This window comes from Amphiura filiformis, chromosome 12 (genome assembly GCF_039555335.1).
Source record: "Amphiura filiformis chromosome 12, Afil_fr2py, whole genome shotgun sequence".
Lineage (NCBI taxonomy): Eukaryota > Metazoa > Echinodermata > Ophiuroidea > Amphilepidida > Amphiuridae > Amphiura > Amphiura filiformis.
Genome location: NC_092639.1, coordinates 3,194,544 through 3,213,169, shown reverse-complemented (window position 1 = coordinate 3,213,169; position 18,626 = coordinate 3,194,544). Strand labels below are relative to the sequence as shown.

The following is an 18,626-nucleotide window of genomic DNA, read 5'->3' as shown; positions in this document are numbered from 1 at the left end:
GCGCAGAAACATTTTACAGGATCGCCTACAGGTTTACGAGCGACTACGAGAGTGTAGAACGCTACTACAAGCTTGAGTACGACAATGCGATTGCTGAAAAATACTGGCCGTTTGATCTTTTGAGCCACTCAAAAGTTTGCAAAGACTGTAGTAGCTCGAGCATTATTGTTGATGACCTGCCTACATGCTTGGACTGTGGCGTTATTCAATCGGAATTATATTTTGAGAACGACTTCAATGTTGGAGCAAGGTCGCATCCCCGACCACGGCCAAAAAAATCTTAGTGGGAAGGGGTACCCCCAGGCGCATCCGAGCGCAAAAAAAATTTCTGGCGATTCGAAAAAAGAATCGCCAGAATTTTTTTTTGCACCCGTTGTGGGTTGCTGGGCTTTCCCCATCACACAAAGTTATACACAAGAACTCCGACCAATACCAATTCTCCATTTTTGATAGACTCAGTCTGCCCCTCGTCGAGATAATCGTATAAATGCGGCTCGGGTGGTAGGGGATCCAAGAGTGCCCCAGTGAGATTGTAATATTGCCGCATTGCATCATCGACGTCCTCAAAAGTTTTTTTCCGCGTGTGACCCTGTCGTTTTAGCTGCTGGTTGATAAAGTCAATTCTTTGAAGACGAGACTGACTCCACGAATCTCGATCTCGCTGAAGTCTTTCTAGAGCTAGATCGTGACGTTTGCGCTCAGCAGAACTAGACACAGTACTAAATAAATAGTTAGACCCGGAGAACGCCAGTGCGTTCACCAAAGCTCCTCCACCCATCATAAGTATCGAAGCCATATTTCTTTATTTAACCCCGATGATATTTTCTGGTAATATTCCTTTACTGACTAAAAAGTCTCTCGCGTAGGTCGCCAACCCGACTGAGAGTGTGAGCTTTCCAATATCTTCCGCGTCGAGCTGTCCAAGATTCGCGGGTTTGAATTTGAAGAATTTCTTCGCGGTATAGCAGTTTACTGCCATGAGTGCGCTTATCGTCAGCGCGTGATAGGCGCTGTTGACGAGCATGTTAACGTTTGGATTTTCGCTTGCCATTTTATTATTATGCGAATTCGTCAAAATATTTTTCTTTTTTTGAAGCGGGTGGCGCTGGTGCCTGGGGGGTGGAGACCACTATCGATGCTACTTGGGGGTGGACCCCCATGACAAATTGTTTGTGCCTACCCAGTACGCCGCGACCACCAAAAGAATAGCCCCTCCTCCAGCGATAATTGGCCAGCTGGATCGTGCTTGTGGCGCTTGCGGAGCTGCCTGCGCTGTCTTCTCGGGTTGTGGGAGGGACGCTTGTTGTTCTTCAAAAGCTTTTAATTTTGCACTCTTTTCTTTGTTTATCTTCGCCAGTTTTTTTCCGGCGGCAACCTTTTTTGGGTCTTTAGCCCGCGCGCGAGGAGCCGTAACGATTTTTGGCTCTTCAGGCTGTGCGTGAGTAGCCGTAACGATTTTTGGCTCTTCAGGCTGTGCGTGAGTAGCCGTAACGATTTTTGGCTCTTCGAGTTTTTTTTCTTCCATTTATATATAGCATCAGATTACTCAGCGACCTGAGCATCATGCTCAGATTTCTAAGCACATCTTCAGCACGTCTTCAGCACTTGCTCAGCAACTTTGCCTTAATCGATCTCATCTACTCCGGGTTTAGCAGTAGCTCCAGCAGCTGGGGGTTCTTCAGGCACGACCGGGTTTTTTGGATGTGATTACCCGTCAGCAACACAGCCTAGCATGTGCCCAAAACGGTGGTACATTCCGCACGTCCACTTTGCCAAAGCTATGTCTATGAACGGTCCTTCATTCAACGAGACTTCCAGGGCATCAGGGTCGGTAATTACCAAGCTTTTTGGAAGCAACCATCCTACAAGTTTTGTGTATGCCACAACGACGTGCCTTTTCATCGACTTTGTGACCAGCCCTCCCATGCGGGTCTCGTACCTCGCGTAAAGTTTTCGAAGCTCATTTTGGTCAAGACGCTCGATTTCATCGGACGTTATATTTTTTCCGAGGAATTATTGGCTTTTTCCCGCTACGGCGATTCCGACCAAGCGCTCTCGCAAATCTTCGCCCCCTTCTTCCGGTTTGGTATCGCTGACTGCGATCGCTTCAGCAACAATGTTATCGATATCCGTCATGCTTTTATTCATAGAGGGTCACGCGAACTTTTTATTCGAGCCACCGGTAGCTAGTTGGTTGTTCTGCCAATTTCTCATATCCCTGAGATATCAACAAAACTAAGATAAATTTTTGCATCCATAAGTACAAAACAAACGGTAATAAAACATGTAAAAGTTTTGAAATTAAGTTCAGCAAGGTTTCTAGCTGTGGGCGACCACTATTGTCAGCATTCTGTAGGTACTCTTACGAAATTCTACATACTTCTCATAGTTATATGTAATTGTATTCCTTGATATAAGACTTGAGTTTGGAAATTGAGCCACAAACAATCTTATAGTTTCTGCTTGACTCCATCATTTTTTCTCAACCATAAAAATACGCTCTTCCAACTTGAATTGGGGTTGAAGTTGTGAAGCTGCAGCCATGATTCCTTGTAGTGAGGATATTATGTCAGTGCTTAGTTGTGACTTTCAAAAACTCAAGTAGATACTCTATTATGTAATACTTTCTACCACTTCGAATACCCCATTGTTTAAAACTAACTATCATAAGAGCCAACGACCAACTGGTCATTGGTTCAACTCTATTCAGTCACTTTTGTCGCAAAAGAGGCCTAAGCAGTTTTAAGACTAGGTTACATAATTGGCCATATCTTCACTTATATACCATCGATTTTATTGGAATAAAGTTTATCTGGTTGATAAAGAAATTATCGTTACAGACATATAAATATCAAACCAAAACATTAGCGGCATACCTGTATGTATTCATGGTATTGGTATTTTAATATGGGACTCATGCAAGTTATTATATGACAATACATTATACATACATTGCAGAACACGTTGGCACAGTGATACGGGCTTCGACTCATAGTTTTTTGGCAGGCCGAGAGGGTGGAAGGGGGAGGGGGCTCATAATTATTGCACAGCCCCTCAGGGAACTTCTGGCCCGCTCGGTCTGGCCCAAACCAAGGGGAACAAAAGATGGGCACTTTGGCCTGTGAGCATTGCTTCACCTTACCTTTCCTTTAGACATTTATCCTTTTCGGCAAGCTGTTCATGAAATTTTATATCTTATTGACATTGCTCAGTAAACTTTAGATGACCCTGAATACCTTGAAACATTCCTACCAATGAAACTGAGAAAGTGTTTGTATATGAAAGCCGTAAGATTGATGAGGCCCAACTATTAAAGTGTGTCTCGTCTTAAAGGGAATGGAGTCTCCGGCAATCACAACATTATGACTTGTAAGAAAAATAATTATCAAACACGAAGTGACCATAAAAACGAATAAAACATCCGTCTCTCAACACGTGATATTCAAAATTCCGGGGCGCCGAAATTGTCGAGCGCAGTGACGTCCCAGTAATATAATGAAGACTGACGAGTCGACAATTGAGCACAAATAGCCATTACGTCATTGCACTTTCTACGCGGGAATTTTGAATATCGCATGTTGAGACCCGACTGTTTTTATTCGTTTTCATGGTCAATATGAGTCTGTTTTAAATAAATCCATGTGATTCGTGCGCGATAATTATTTTTCTAACATATAACAGTAAGTGATTGTCTTCAAACTTACATCAAATGTCAAATATTGACACACAATGAAAAAAAACACTGTCACTGTGTGCCGTATTCCCGTTTTAGTGCATGCATGTTGTACAATACAACACTGCCCGTAGTACGTTGAACGCAAAATTTCAGAAAAAAGGACACATATAATATTTCCCAGTGCAATATGTAAATTTTGCATTCAAGAAAACAATTTTGGGATAAAAAATGGATAGAAAGAGAGAAAAAATCAAACCGGCCACACCGGGAATTGTACCCGGGATTCCTGCGTGAAACCATTGAGCTATTAAATCCACGGTTCACAGTGTCATCGGATATCTTCATGGCAGAAATCGCCATGGTAGGTTGAATCCACAGCCACGCATGGCCATTTTGTTCCGACTTTTGAGACGCATAATGAGCCGAGGGACATCCCGACTAAGGCTACTGACAAAAGCACGGTAATTGACTTACGGTGTGTAAAGTGAGCTTGTATACGCCATGTGAGTGAATTCGTGCTCACACTGGGGTGTGTGTGACCTCTGTACGTGTATACGCCATGTGAGTGAGCGCTCACATCAGAAAATCAGAATATTTTTTCAGTTTGTGAGTCAAGACGCAAGGTTCTTTCTCAAGACGCTAACTAATGACGATAATATCCGTTGAACATATATGTTCAAGTGCAAGGAACCAAATCTGGTTTCTTTAATCATTTACGGGAGATATTCATCATTTTCTACCCCGCACATGGTAGATTGAATCCACCGCCACACATGGCCATTTATACATATCGACCTGTTAAATATAATAGGCCGAAGGACATCTGACTAAGGCTACTGACAATAGCCCCGATTAGCTCGGTGACTCACCTCGCTGTGTGTCAGTCAAGCATGGTATGCCATAGGTCATATTCTTTTAGACAACCTTCACGATTGGTCTATACACTGCGCTATATAATTCAGCACATATAAATCAGAATTATTGCGGAATTATTGTCAGTTTTTGACTCAAGACGCAAGCTACTGTCTCAAAGCGCAAGCTAACGACTATCATATCTGTTCAAAATATATATTCATTTACGAGAGATATTCATCATTTTCTAACCCGGTATCCGAAGATTTTCGTCTGATATCAAAATCGTGCATAGCAATTCACGTGCATCGATTCCGTGTATTCATTTTAGTCAATTTAAAGAAGAATATTGTTGTTTCATTCTTTCCTTCTTGCGTTAATTGATTAATTAAAAGAAAAATGATTATTTCTTTCTTTCTTTTAAGTTTCTTATGTTCTTTCTTCCTTCCACTATTTGAATTTTATTTGCATGAAAAGAAGAAGCAAGAAAGAAAGAAATGCAAAAATAGGGAAGACGAGAAAACAAATGAAGACACAGGATAAGAAAAGAAAAGAAAATAAAGACTAAAGAAAAATGACAGACAAAATACAAAATATAGAAAAAAAGACACGAAAAGAAAAAAAAGAAAGAAAGAAAGAAAGTAAGAAAGAAGGAAAGAAATTTAGAAAGTTAATTGTATTAAATAAGCTATTGGTATCGCATATCGCCTAGCACTAGTGGTGAGGTCTTCGGAGGCGAGCTTTGTATTTTGACCGACGGGTGAAACACATTTTGACGAATTTTAGCTCTTATTGTACTAATTTTGAGATGTTCGAGTCAGATTTTGATTCATTCCGACCCATTTTCATCCTTTTCGATCCGTTCCTATCCTATTTCCATCCATTTCCATCCTTTTCCATCCATTTCCATACGTTTCCATACGTTACTAAATTTACAAGTACCCATTTAAGGGAGTGATCGTTATTTACCACAGGGGGGGTAATGGGCGTTTTGAGGGGGGAATCCGAAATTTTTTGGGGCTTGAGGGGGTACGCGAAATTTTTCGTTGAACCAGGAGGGGGAATGTTAAGTTTTAAATGGAGAAATTCGGGAAAACAAGGGGGAATCCGAAAATTTTGAGCGGACGCGAGGGGGGAACGCGAAATTTTTTGTCAATATTTTTTCCAAAACGCCCATTACCCCCCCTGCCGTAAATAACGATCAGTCCCTAAGATGAATACGATTATGCTGGGCAGAGGCCCGGGGGGGGGGGGGGTCACTCCCATTGAGGCCTGTACACCATCCGCGATAATCAACTTTTGAAAAGCACCCTAAACAAGGATTAACCCTTGGCTAAAATGACACCCTAAACAGGGATTTCATTCCTAACATCAAATTTCATACCCTAAATTTCATTTCCGCGTATTTAGCAATTGCAATTTTGCTACCCTTTTTCCCAATTTTTCATGTTTTTGACACCCTAAACGCGATACTCGCGTATCATGCCTACCCACGAAAAACGACCCTTTTACGCGTTTTCATTATCGCGGATGGTGTACAGGCCACAATGGGAGTGACCCCTTCGGGGGCTGAGGCCTGTATGTTGGCATCGTGCACTACGAATCCCTAATTATTTGTATTTATTTAGGAGGCAAGAATAAGAATTACTGAGTTTTGGAATTGTGTCCAGTCCAACGGGTCAGTTGCCTGATGAAGTCTGGTGGTTCCAGACGCAACGTAGCAATAGTTGCAAAAAGTAAGTTCCAGTATTAGATTTAATTCCTCTGTTTGAAACTACTGGATGACTAAGAACATTCACTCATTTAATAAGAATTACTCTTCGCGATGTTCGGATAATGAAAATTAGGTCATTATTAATATAAATTGCATCTAAATTGGCATAATCATGTCGAGAGAGTTCAAAATAATTGCATGCATGAAGGAGCCCGTTTATCTCTCAAACACGGCAATCAGTTTTTATCGTGAAAAAAATAAGAAATACAAATAAACATATCCTATTTATAAACCAGTAATTGAACCAAAATGATTCGTTATACAGCCCCAAAACACTAAAAACTGGGTTTTTAAAACAATTTTGGCCATAACATCCTCTTAATGTTATGATAACGGCCACAGAGCGTCATCTAAACAGACATGAAAAGTTAAGATAATGACCGTTTTGTCGGTTTCACACTGCAAAAACAGCAGAGCAACACTTAATAAACACTTTAACACTTCATAAACACTTGTTTGTACAGTGAAGGTACAGGGATGTTAATTTATAAACACTATCTTGTGTTAAAAAACATAAACATCTTTATATTTCTAAACGTGTTTTGGTGTTTATAAATTACCATCCCTGTACCTGCACTGTACAAACAAGTGTGTATGAAGTGTTAAAGTGTTTATTAAGTGTTGATCTGCTGTTTTTGTAGTGCAGCATCAGTTAGGAAGAATGTCCAAAATGGGACTATCCACGTGGTGTGCGGTTTATAGTTTGGCATTAATAACTCCACTTAAGACTTGTACTGAATTATTTGTAAAAAGTAAATAGGCCTAGTCGGAATACTGGATACACGCCTTGGCCTATATTCCACATCATGTCATGACAATGCCCCAGTCTGAGTCTTTTCCACCATCAAGTCCTCCATTATCTGCAACGCCTGTGTGAAATAAAGAAAAAAAATATCAATAAAACTAATTCTGATAAGAAAGGCTAGAAAGAGACAAAGAGAAGACAGAGAACAAAGAGCTAGAGAGACTTGACAGACAGGAAGACAGAGCAGAGAGCCAGACAGAGAGAAGAGAAAGCTGCTACGCAGCATGCAGTTCCCATTTGGCCTCACCAGGCTGGTACTATTAAGACTGCGGACAGAATGGAACCAGTTGGTGTTGGGACCCATTGCAGGTAGGCTATATCAATGGCACTTAAATAAAATTGTATAATTTGTTTTGTAACAAATGGATTTCTAAGTCAATTCTGTTGCTTTTATTGGCTTATATCGTCTTTTTTCGCATAATGATGAATACCATATTACTACAAACCGTCCCTTTATAATCCATGTAGTACCCTGCGTGATTCGTTGACATAGTCCCGCGTAGATCTCGGGGGATGGGGGATAAATCCCCCCAATATTTTACCAGGGGGTGGTCCATACAATCATATACCCCAATGTTGACGCCTGTATGTGGGTTTCTGACCAAAATTAACCTCATATTTGGCCATTTTTGAGCGCTTCACGCATATTTATTCCACTTTTGCACCATATTTCATTATATAGTTTAGCTTCAATATGGCAAAAACATTCGCGCGCATTTGTACCATAAATCAATTCTGTCGCAAAAAAAGGTATATTGGATTCCCTATACTTCAAGGATTTTTTTCCAACCCCACCCCCCCCCCCATGTCAAAAAGAAACCTATACGCCATTCTTCGTTGAACATGGACTGCGACAAAGGTAGAAACAGTTTTATGACAGATAGCTTTGTACTGATTACGCCACCCTCTAGGTTTGTCTGCGATTCGTTATTATGCGGTAATAATGACAACAATATGTTTAGGAGTGTAGTAAGCAGGTGGACAGGGTGGATGAAGTCGGGCCCCGAGCAAAAGATCGAAAATTAAATAAGGGGATAAAGGAGATGCTAAAGGGGCCCGTACCGCTCACTTGTTCATGTCTTACCCCCCCCAGCCTCTTGCTATGCCTCTGGATATATGATCAGCAATCGTTAGTCTTCGTTTGACCAGTTATTTACCTTCAATGTACCTCTGCGGACAAAGCCTTCCACAAACATCTCGATTGCTCTTCCAAGAACACCAAAACTTTTGACGTGTACGCTACCTTTCTGTTGCATTCTCGTCCTGCATTAAGTAAATCAATAAGGGAACAAACTAAAATTTCAATGACGTCCTATTCACGAAAGTGCTTTCGTTAAGAGGCGCTAGGCTGACCCTATTACACTGTAAAAAAACAACGGATAACACTTAAACACTAAAACGTATATTCTACACGTAAAAGTATTGGAGGCGTTGTCACGTTTATAGAAGGATTTATTGATGGATTAGTAACACTGTTGGAGTGTTTATATTTTTATCACAAAACCTCTATAAACGTTTGTAAACAAGATATCATCACAGCATCGCCATCTGCTGAAGACGCTAGTCGAACTAGTGAAAACGTTCCAGGTGAGCGAAGTGTTGAAGTTAAACTCTTTAATCACTCTATAAACGTGTTATGGTGTTAATCGTATGCAACACCTTCTTTACTTTTACGTGTAAAATATAAACGCGTTTTAGTGTTTATTAAGTGTTATCCGTTGTTTTTTTACAGTGTAGGCTGCATATTTAACCTCATATCATGTCATTCAGATATTTATATTATTCTGTCGGTCGGACATCCGGGCTATCTCTAGTCTCGGGCCCAAACTGCATGTGGCTCACGGTTTGTTGCGTACAACAGAAACCGGCTGTGAAGGAGGCTACATAGCGAAGCTTAGCGATATTGCTGGAGTGACATTTAATTTCGGAAAAAACGACACTCGACCATGGAATTTAATTTTAAGTTTGTCAGTATATAAACGGTAAATCAAGTAAGTTTCTTCCACTCTGAAGACTTAGAAACGGTTGTTTGATTCCACTGACTATTTGCGATCGAAATTTACATTACACCAATGACAGAAATCATCAACAAAAATCGAATCACGGACTTGTTTTCACTCGAACATCATCAACCGGAAGTGACGTGAACCGGACCGACAGAATTGATTTGAAATAGTTATAGGGCTACATCTCAGCAAAACAAAAATGTTTTTACAAAAGTGTTATTTTTCAAAATGTTATTGTAAAATATTTTTCAATACTAAAAAAAAAAATTACATGCTAGGATGTTTTTGCAAGAACTTTTACTTGTTCAAAATCTTATCATAAAAATAGAGCGTTGTATTATACCCTTACCATGATAACCCGTCATTAATTAGGGTGGTCTTAACCCTGGAATTACGGAAACTTTTGGGCTTCTTCTTAACTAAAATTGTTGGTCTAAAGCATTTAAAGTATACTATACATATTTAGAATGACAAAGACTTGATGAATTCATCTGTGAGGTCAAATTTGGGCCAAAATGTTCATTTTGGAGAAAATCCAAAAAAAAAAAACGGATTGTCTTTTGGGGCCAAATGTTTGCCCGAAAACATTTGGGCCAAAAAAACCTGTTTTAGGGAATTTTCTCCATAAATGAGCATTTTTGCCCAAATTTGACCTCACAGATGAATTAATCAAATCTTTTCCATTCTAAATACATGTATGTATACTTTTATATACTTTAGACCAATAATTTCTGACAACCTATAAAAAAAATATTGTTTGCGACCCGGGTTTGCAAATGTTTTCGAAAACGCATTGCTTTTGTGGGCTTTAGGCAAACTAATAATTTAGTGATTTGTTCGACCAGAATTCAAAATGGGAAACGTTATTTATATAGCAAAATACATAATAGATCGCTGCATCACAGACATGGTATATCTCACCAGGATGGATTTTCTGGACATGGTCTGAACTCCGACTCCTCCCAGGCATCCGCGTATTTAGTCCAAGTCAAACTGCGACTCTTTATTGTCAAGACTCGATTACGCCTATCATACCACGACTCTTCCTCCAGATACAGAGCTTTCTCGTCTAAAACCTGAATCTAAAACAAAAAACACATAACATAATTATTATGATAACGTTGACTGGTTCAATTATTGTATGACGTTTTGTTTGCTTTTTAAAACCATAAATGTACGATTATGTAGGCCTAATTGGTATTTGTTTTTTAAACCTGATTTTTTGGCATAATTTGTAATTAAGTAAAGATTTCTTCTATGCAAGTCACTTACTGTATGGGACGTTTCAAGAGCTAAGGTCTGCTCTTTTCATCAGCCAGATGATGCACTGATCTGCTTGGGTTGCCAGTTGACTTCTTGCACTAACTTACACTTAAATGGAATCAGCCAAATTCGTTATGTTTGTCGATGTCAATTCAACAGAGCAATTTTGACATTATGTCGTATTCGAACATTAAGCATACTGCAGTTACTGTCCGTTTTCCTATACACAATACACAGTGCTCTTACCATTGACGCGTAACCTCTACAAATAGTGTATGTTAGAAGTATGGGTAATTGCCTAGTTAACGTCGCTGTATGAAAAATAACCGGCCAATATTAAAAGTACTCTTCTATAATTCTAGAAAATATAGTTTTGTAACATGTCCTAAATTTTTAGCTAATTTAGATGTTTAGAAATATTCGCACTTTGGTGTTTTAGTGTATATGTTATAGGTAATAGTACCTTGCCTAGTTAACGTCACTGTGTGAAAAATAACCGGCCAATATTAAAAGTACTCTTCTATAATTCTAGAAAATATAGTTTTGTAACATGTCCTAAATTTTTAGCTAATTTAGATGTTCAGAAATATTCGCACTTTGGTGTTTTAGTGTATGTTATAGGTAATAGTACATTGCCTAGTTAACGTCACTGTGTGAAAAATAACCGGCCAATATTTAAAGTACTCTTCTGAAATTCTAGAAAATATAGTTTTGTAACATGTCCTAAATTTTAAGCTAATTTAGGTGTTTGGAAATATTCGCACTTTTGTGTTTTAGGAAGGATATGTAAACGACAGATAACACCAAAAAATATGAAGAAATTATTTCCAAACCGTGTTACGGCCCGGGCCCACAGCCATTATGTTTCTCATTTTCAAGAATGTGGTTAACAATATGCACAGTATTGTCTCATTTCGTGAACAAAGGCCACACGGTAATTGTTACCTTGCGTTTGCTTTATAATCGTTCACCCAACTGAAACTATATATAATACCAAGTTACCAACTCATTGCTCATTGCACAGGTAAAACAGACACATGTGTGTGTGGATTTAACCAGAGAAGATCTGATGTAACATAGTTGAGCTGTTTTCAATTAGTGTTATCTTGGTTTTAATAGCTTTTAATGGGGTTTAAGTCCTGCAAAGGTCGTGGTGAATTCTACTGTAGACATTACTGCATCATGGTCCCTCATATAGACGAATCCAATTTCTACACCTCAATGGCAGCCATAGCTGGGTCCCCCCTCAGGTCTATCCCACCCGGCACCTAAAATGTGAAATGATGTGACTTTGGCGGGGATATTAAACTGCGTTCCATCATTCGTGTGATACGCAGACAAAAGAATGATGAAAGTTTACAACACAATACAATTCAATATCGATTTTTAAGCCGATTTAATCCACCCAATTGGGCAGTAACAACACCAGTTTGGTGCAGACGGGACCCAGTAATGGTCGACTAAATTCTGACCATCACTTGGCTCGGTGGATTCGTCTAGACCCAGTGGCGTGCGCAAAGGTGGGGGGGGTCAATGCCCCCACCCCACTTTTGTTGGTCATTCGGGGAAAATCAGTCATTTTAGGGGAAATCAGTCATTTTTACACCCCTTACACTCCTTAGCTAATCAGACTCCATTCGGGGGAACTGAACAACTTCCCCCCCACACACACACTTTCAATGTGCTGCGCACGCCACTGTCTACCTATAGAACTCCACGTTAGTAACGAAAAAGCCAATGGGATCGATGTATTTCACTTTCTTATTTCGTCTTAAAATGGACAGATATAGGCCAATCAAATTAAAAAATAATAATTGTAACAGAAACCATTTCACAACCATTCATTTCAGAAAAGTATATGTAAGAACATGGGGTAACTTTGGGCACTTTTCAGAGTTTTTAAACCACTGCTTCCAAACAAAACCAATTATATTTCTAATTAACTCTTTTTTATGACATTAGCATGATTAGGGTTCCCTTCTACACCTTGAAGTTGAAAATGATTTTTTAATAATTTAGTAAGGGTGCCCTAGGGGTTAAAAATAGCCTGACCAAAGTTACCCCGCATTTGGGGCAACTTTGGTCAGAGTATTACATTCCATGAAGAAAAAAAAATTTAAAAAATTGATCTTCGCTGTATATGGGCAAGTTGTTGTTTTTTGTGACATTTGACCCCTTTCAAAATTAATCAAGCACACGTCCTTGCTCACAAATATCGATTTTTATTTTTTCTAAACAAAAGGTAAAAAAAATGCTCATTTTTGGTCAACAATATTGCTGTACGAAAATATGACCATTTAGAAAATATATTTGACCGACCAAAGTTACCCCGCTGACCGAAGTTACCCCATTTTACGGTATTAAAAGTCCCAAAAAGTAGTTGAACAGTGTCTAATTTGCATAAATTCAAAATGGACTAACTCCTAGTTGAACGACGCGACAATCAACCACATTTTTTTTTCAATGCCACTTTCAAATTTTTCTGATCAATTAGCATCTAGGGCCTAGGCTACATCTTCAAGGTTTTAGAATACCTCCATTCTTCTGACACTGTCACAAATTATACACAGGGATGAGACTTGGAAAAGTAATGGCCGCTGGGAATGACGCCCCCCCCCCTTAAAAAAATGAACTTACCCTTCTCAATAAAGGAGGTATTACATTCTTGCATGTCGCTATCCGTTTTTTGTATTCAATGTGGGTTCTTGGATCTGGAATGGAAATGAATTTTAGGGTCACAAATAGTGAATCAAACAGGATCAATGTGTTCTTGTTGTCACTTTCATGATCGATGGCTATGTTTTACCCAGTGGCGTAGCTGGGATTTTTCCAGGGGGACAAGCCTGTATGGGGCGAGGGCCCAAATCCACCAAACAAAAATTTTGCCCCCCTTCCTCAACAGCCCGAAAAGGTTTGACCCCATTTTTTTTTTTGGTGGTTTGAAAAAGTGAAGAACAAAAAAAATAAAATAAAAATAAAAGGATTATAGGCGCGTTGATAATAATCGTTTGGTATTGCATATCGTATGGATTCCCCACCTCTTTTCCCCTCCTCTCCCTCTCTCTCCTCCCTTTTTCCCTCTCTCTCTCTCTCCTTTTTCCTCTTTTCCTTGCGCTAGGGGGCGGGGGCCCAAATAGCGCTAGGAGCGGGGGCCCAAATAGGCAATTTTTGCCAGGGTTTAACCCCCCCACACACACACACACACCCCCACCCTCCCATTTATCCATGATATATGGTGGTGCAATGGCTACGCCGCTGGATAGTGAAGGAATATATAATTTTATATGTTTACATACCTGTAATTTGTTCAATTGTTGTTATGCCACGGACAGATCTCTCTTTATCATTGGGATACTAAATAACAAGAAAAGAAAGCGCAAGAAAAAAAACCAGTTACTACAGACAGTATTAATTAGGCCTATACATCTAATACTTACAATGCTAAAAGGAGTAGGCCTACTACTAGTATTTCATGATCCTGGCATCCTCTTGTTTTGAATTACGCTACGTGCACGGTGGGTGCACCAGAACGTAATTCAAATTCAATCGAGGGTGACACTCCTCAAAAGACCTGGAACTGCCAAGAAAGTATGGCCCCCTGAGTGGTGTCAAATCAAAGAGAAAAGAGTACAGATTATATAATTAAAATAATTTCCCCACCGGGGGTGACACTCCTTATAAGGCTTAGGTCAATATTTCTATTTTGGGTCCTTTTCACATATTCCAATAAGGTGATCCCGGTACCACAATTGCCGAAGCCATGGTTCAGCTTCGGTGCGGTAAGGTAACCGCTCTAGTTTGTACATAAAAGTAAACATAGCCATAGCCAGAGGTAGGCCCTAAGTTTCCAGTGGTATAAAAATCTCAACTTTTCTGAGACTTAAGTTCTGGGGCTGGCTGAGGCTGTGGATCACGACATGTCCTTGGTCGTAGTAAAATTAAAAAATCACCCTTCCCCACCTTTTTTGGAAAAGCGATGAGAAGGGATGGAGGTGGGTTGTTGTGTGCTAATCAATTATTTTGTCTTTTTAAAGACAAATTAAAATAGGCCCATTTTCAAAATGGGGGGTCGCATCGCACTACATGCCGGGATATGAGTCGATTACATCCCCGGAATGTAAACATCATCATGGCAAAATTGGTAATGAGGAATTTAATAGGCCTATGTAGGCCTACTAGTACGTCTTACCTTTGTAAAATGTGTGTGAGCGACTAATTCAACAGGGAATTTGTACAAGTGAGACACGAACACTTCAAACACCATGTTTCAATATAAATCCAGTCTGCATGCCTCAACATTAGGTATGATCCTTCAAGTCCCGGCTTCAAGTCTCAAACTATAGGCCTAATATGAGCTCTGATAGGCCTATTTCATGATGCGGCTTTTCGTGATTCACAACTTGTCTATAAAATGTTGCAACCATCATTGTAAACGATCAGCAGTTGAGTCAGTAGGCCTACTGTACTGATCTGAGTTTGATGTAGGCCGCCTACACATGCATGTAGTATTATCATGTCGAGTACATGTTTACATGATGATTTACACACCATGACCTGTTACGTAATCATGTAGGGGAGAGCGAGGAGTGTTCGCCCTATATATTTTTTTGACCAGCGCAGCGATGTCAATTATAAGGTTAGGGATGACCTGATTAGCCCATGTGAAAGCCCTATGTCTTATAGCTATGGTCCTGTGTCACAACCTGGGGTGCCTTTGTGTTACATAGTAAAAAAAAAAAGAAATGTTTCAAACATTTTACCTACACGTCTCATTTTGACACCTTTTTTTATGGAAATCGGTTAAAAAATGAGAGAGTGCGGGCAAAAACAATCACAAAGTAGGTGGAATTTAACCCCACCTCTTTTTTCCACATTCACAATCATTCTGAGCAAGTATTAGTCTTCTAAATGACCTTCTGTATTTATTTACTTGGTTTAGATGTCTGGGAGTTCATTTAGACATTTTTTACTAGATTCAAATTTTTAATGAGGGTTTTAGATCAAATTTACGATACGAATCCCTCTCCCTAATCCTCCTCCCCTAATCCTCAACCACCCTTGGCACATTTCATGCCAAACGTCATAAGAAAATAATTAAAAATTATTTTAAAACAGGTTAAAAACATGAGTAGGCCTAATAAATGTAAAAGAGTGAAAAACTCACTCCCGAAAAGAGTGATTCACTTATAAGACCACTCAAAAAGGAGTGAAATGTGTTTTTTAAACTTTAGAACCAGTCATAAAAGAGTGAAAACCACTCTTTAAGAGTGAATTTTAACTCTTTCAAGGAGCTAAATGAAGGACAACTCTAAATAAAAATTCCTTTAAAAAAGGAATGGGGCGCCCAATGTGAGCTTGGACGTGATGGTGAATTCCATGGTGTGTAGATTTGGTATTATAATGATTTTTCTAGGGAAGAGTAGGAAATGATCAAATGCAAGAGAAATGTGTTTGATTGGGGAAGATGTATGACAGGACCGTTTTGGATGAAATAAATGGGAATGAAGCTTTCGTGTCAATTTGCGATTATGTGGGCCAATTCTGTTTTTGGGACCTATTATAGTGAGGATATTGCTTTGGATATTGAATATTGTTGAATTTCGTTATGCAGGGGTAGGGGAAAGTGGGGTAATCCCGGGCACCTTTCGTTAAGGCTACGCAGGTACAAGATTAAATAAAGTTCATCAGTGAAAACCATATCAATGCAAAGTAGGAGTAATGTTCTAACTAGTAACCAGTTTTTAATAACTCAACATCTAAAGTTAATAAGTTATAATTAAAAAACAAAATGGAAAAAAATGATGGGGTAATGCCGGACACGGGGTAATCCCGGACACATGATTGTTGCTAAGAGGGAAAGTGGAGTAGGATGATTATCGCCTGAATGTATTAGGTACTTCTGTTACCTCAAGCATGCAACTTTGGGGGCTGTTGTTGTCTATATTTTCGAAATAACAAGTGTCCGGCATTACCCCATCTGTATAGAGACGCATGTGTGTCCGGGATTACCCCTCACGGTCTCGATTTATTTTTTCAGTGCTTGTTCTACTAATCCATTTTAAGATACCAGAATTCATACATCCAGCTAACAATCAAGTATCAAACATAATTTTCAGCCATACTTAATCTGTGTCCCTTGTCGCTTTAACTGTCACCCAGCTAATAAATCACTGTTCAGATAAAAAGTCAAAAATGACAATTTCTGTTTTTTCGTAATTTTCACAAAGAAAGACGAGACCCAAAGCGCTGGTAGTAGTACACGTGAGGTACACCTTGAGGTAGCTAATACCCTAAGGGATCATGTCACAAAATGCACGCAAATCTGTGTGCAATTCTGGTGGCAATATTGCACACAGCCTGCAAGCACTGATAAAAATATCCGCGTGCAATTGGGCTTTGTATCAAACCCACTGTAGGCTGCAATTATCTGGCCCAGTATGGTCCTTTTCCCAAAGGTAATCTGGAGTTGGAGGAGGAACTTGACCTTATACTTAACCCTCCCCATAAAAATATATTCCCAGTGCACATTCTCAGATTTGGCTGGCAAAGTTTATAAACAGTTTGCCTATGTTTTACAATAATATTATAGGGTCTATGATCTTACCACAGATGTGATATAATGTTATAATATAAATTTTGTTATAAAATAGAAAATGTGTGAATTATGCATTTTATTCTTTATATTATCCCACCTAAACAGTCTTTTTGAGTTAGGTATTCCTTATGTATTGCACTTGGACATAAACTATATCTTATTACAATAGCAATGCATTCATTAACATGAATTTGAGAATGATGAAAATTTTCTTTAATGCACAAGTGATACACAAAAATAAACAAGAGTCTTCCACTCTTCGAAGGTAAGACAATAGTATATATTTGGGTAAATTTTAATGTATCAACCAAATAAGTCTTATTCTTTAAAGTCAACAGAGGCAGCACTTAATTAATTTAAGTTTTTACTTAATAGGTTATAATTATAGAGGCACGGGCACTGAAACATTTCAACATCCCATTATGATTGTCAAGCAATATGTGTTCTCTGTTGATTAATATTTTATTTCAAATACTGACGGCTAACTTACAGTTCCCATGTAAATACAGCCAAAATAAAAAATCACCATTATAGTTCCATGAGTTTATGGCAAAATGATAATAATTTTCTATACACTTTCCTTCGAAGGTTGATGCCAAATTTGATATCAAAAGCTTAATCATCGTGAGCATTATGAACCGTTGTTTGGAAATTCGTACAATACCACATTGTCTTCAACATTGACTGGTATTAAAACCATTGCAATACTAATGAATAATAACACAAAATGCTATAAATATAAAGGAAACAATTTCATAAACATAAAATAGGACAAGGTCTATTGTACAGTATAGAGAGTTGTGCAAAAATTTGAGTGTCAAATATTATCGATCATTAGTTTTATTGGTAACTATGTAGGTCAAGTATGATACTGTATGGAACCAAATTGCTGCCAATTAAAGTACCAATATCTGGACATATCATGGTTTTGGAATAAGTTTAATGCCATTTGTGCCTTATTATTTTAAAATGACTGAACACAAATCAAGAAAAACATTACGAAACTACATTTCAAGTATTAAAAAACTGTTAACAAAATACCAAAACATTTTTGCCGTTTAGCATTATGCTAATATGTTTCCTCTAGTTTAATCAAAACTTACTCAATATGATTTTTGTTTTCTGGATCAAAATTCAAAGCAGTCAGCGAGGCGCACCAGATAGGACTGGTGGATTTTGTAATGTCAGAGAGGGGTTGTTATGGTCCCATATAGGCCTATACTAGGCACTGAACAAGTGCTAATGAGTAGAGGCATATTCACATAAATATGTAATAAAATGGAATGGCAGAAGAAAATTATGAGAATGACAACATCACCACAAGCATGTGTCAAATATCACTGGTTTGTGTTGCACTGACTGTGAACTCCCTGAGGTAATTACTACGCTATTAGCATGGTTAGGGGAGAGACCAGTTCACAGTCATCAACAGGTCAACCTCCTCCAGCGTGCCAGTGCTAGGTAGCAATTTCCAGTGCAAGATGTTATTGCCTGCATGCAAATAGCATTATCCGTGTGTGCAATTTTGCACTCTAGCCAGCAAAATTGCACACAGAAACTGCGTGCATATTGTGACATGACCCCTAAGGTAGTATAATAGTGCCACCCTTCTCCGTTTAGCTGCAATCGACGTGTCCGGGATTCCCCACAGTCCG

The 18,626-nt window shown here is 38.9% G+C and overlaps 2 protein-coding genes across 2 annotated transcripts in view; both read right to left on the bottom strand.

Annotated features, from left to right (window-relative positions):
- Nucleotides 1-18,626, bottom strand: part of LOC140165660 (UDP-glucuronosyltransferase 2A1-like) — a 455,852-nt gene that overhangs the window by 64,823 nt on the left and 372,403 nt on the right. The window lies entirely within an intron of this gene.
- LOC140165665 (PRELI domain-containing protein 2-like) lies at nt 6,925-14,871 on the bottom strand. The gene is made up of 6 exons (XM_072188961.1): nt 14,566-14,871; nt 13,673-13,730; nt 13,014-13,087; nt 10,035-10,195; nt 8,265-8,370; nt 6,925-7,171 (listed from the first exon to the last, which is right to left on the bottom strand). The coding sequence occupies exons 1-6, from the start codon at nt 14,638-14,640 to the stop codon at nt 7,112-7,114; spliced, it is 534 nt and encodes a 177-aa protein (XP_072045062.1). The 5' UTR covers nt 14,641-14,871; the 3' UTR covers nt 6,925-7,111.